At 63.2% G+C, this 1,283-nt stretch overlaps 1 protein-coding gene across 3 annotated transcripts in view; it reads left to right on the plus strand.

Annotated features, from left to right (window-relative positions):
- Positions 1-968, plus strand: part of Arfgap1 (ADP-ribosylation factor GTPase activating protein 1) — an 11,792-nt gene extending 10,824 nt beyond the window's left edge. For all 3 annotated transcript variants that reach the window (XM_013030406.1, XM_013030407.1, XM_013030408.1), the window contains one exon: positions 471-968. In XM_013030406.1, the coding sequence (XP_012885860.1) occupies positions 471-804 (334 nt within the window). In that variant the 3' untranslated portion in view covers positions 805-968. The remainder of the gene's footprint in view (positions 1-470) is intronic.
- Positions 969-1,283: the final 315 nt, after the last annotated feature.

A 1,283-nucleotide genomic window follows, 5' to 3' on the forward strand; every position in this document is an offset into this window, starting at 1 on the left:
CCCCTTGGATAGCTATGTTGTGGTCCCTCCCCCCAGGCCCCTTGGATAGCTATGTTGTGATCCCTCCCCCCAGGCCCCTTGGATAGGTATGTTGCGGTCCCTCCTTCCACCCTCCCCCCAGACCCTGGGTCTTTGGGTTCTCCCGGTTCTTTGAGGCTGTCAGCCTCCAGTGCGCTTCCTCTGGGCCTGGCACCGTGTGCAGGGCTTCCTGTCAGGGGCACAGGCTGCCTTCCTTTCCTGACGTACTGCGGTGCAGGGCGGGCTCTCTGTCCTTCCATCCGGTTCCAGGCCCTTGGCACCAGGGTAGAGCCTCACCAAGGCCAAGTTTGCTCTGTGTATGTAAAGTGCTCTCACCCCGTGCACGCGCATGCTTTGACGGGGTGTGTGGGGGACTTGGGAGGGCTGGCATGGGAAGTGCCAGGTGAGTCTGGTTCTGTACCCACTGTTGAGAGCTTTTCTCTCTGTGCAAGGCCCCTGGAGGGCCAGAGCTACCAGAACAGTGGCGGGGACGGCTTCCAGAACAGCGCCATAGACCAGAGCTTCTGGGAGACCTTTGGGAGCACCGAGCCCATGAAGACCAAGTCGCCCAGCAGCGAGAGCTGGACCTGTGCGGACGCCTCAGCAGGGCGGAGGAGCTCGGACAGCTGGGAGGTGTGGGGCTCGGGCTCTGCGTCCAACAACAAGAACAGCAACAGCGACGGCTGGGAGAGCTGGGAGCCCAGCGGGGAGGGCAGGGCCAAGGCCGGCAAGCCAGCCGCGCCGTCCACAGCTGCCGACGAGGGCTGGGACAACCAGAACTGGTAGGCCCCCTCTGCCCGGCCCAGCCATTGGGGCGACTGGTCTGTTTGCACTTTGCCCTTGTTCCTCTTCCCATTAATCCAAAAGCAGCGACCTCGGTGAGAAGACGGGAGGACTCAGTGTGCGGCGCTGCCCCAGGGCCCCGCGGAGCGCGCCACCCGCCGTGCTGTCTGCGTCTGCGTCTGCGAGAGCAGGCTGCTGTGGGGCCACTCCGCCACAGGAGTGCTGTCAGCAAGGCCCGACGTCACCTGCGCAGTTGACATGGAACACGAAGGGTTTGCTCTGGTTTTTCTGTGTGAAGAAACCTGGAATCTTACAAGAAACACCAAAAGCAATACTGGAGCTCGTACTGCCACCCGACGCCCCTCCCAGTCCACGTCTCCTTGTGGCCTGTGCTGTGAATCGCCCACCATGATGACCCTCCTGCATCGCCGGAGCTGCCGTCCAGCCCCTGGTTCCACAGGATGCCCCCCTTCCCCCCCCCC

The sequence above is a fragment of the Dipodomys ordii genome, unplaced genomic scaffold, assembly GCF_000151885.1.
Source record: "Dipodomys ordii isolate 6190 unplaced genomic scaffold, Dord_2.0 Scaffold129, whole genome shotgun sequence".
Classification (NCBI taxonomy): Eukaryota; Metazoa; Chordata; class Mammalia; order Rodentia; family Heteromyidae; genus Dipodomys; species Dipodomys ordii.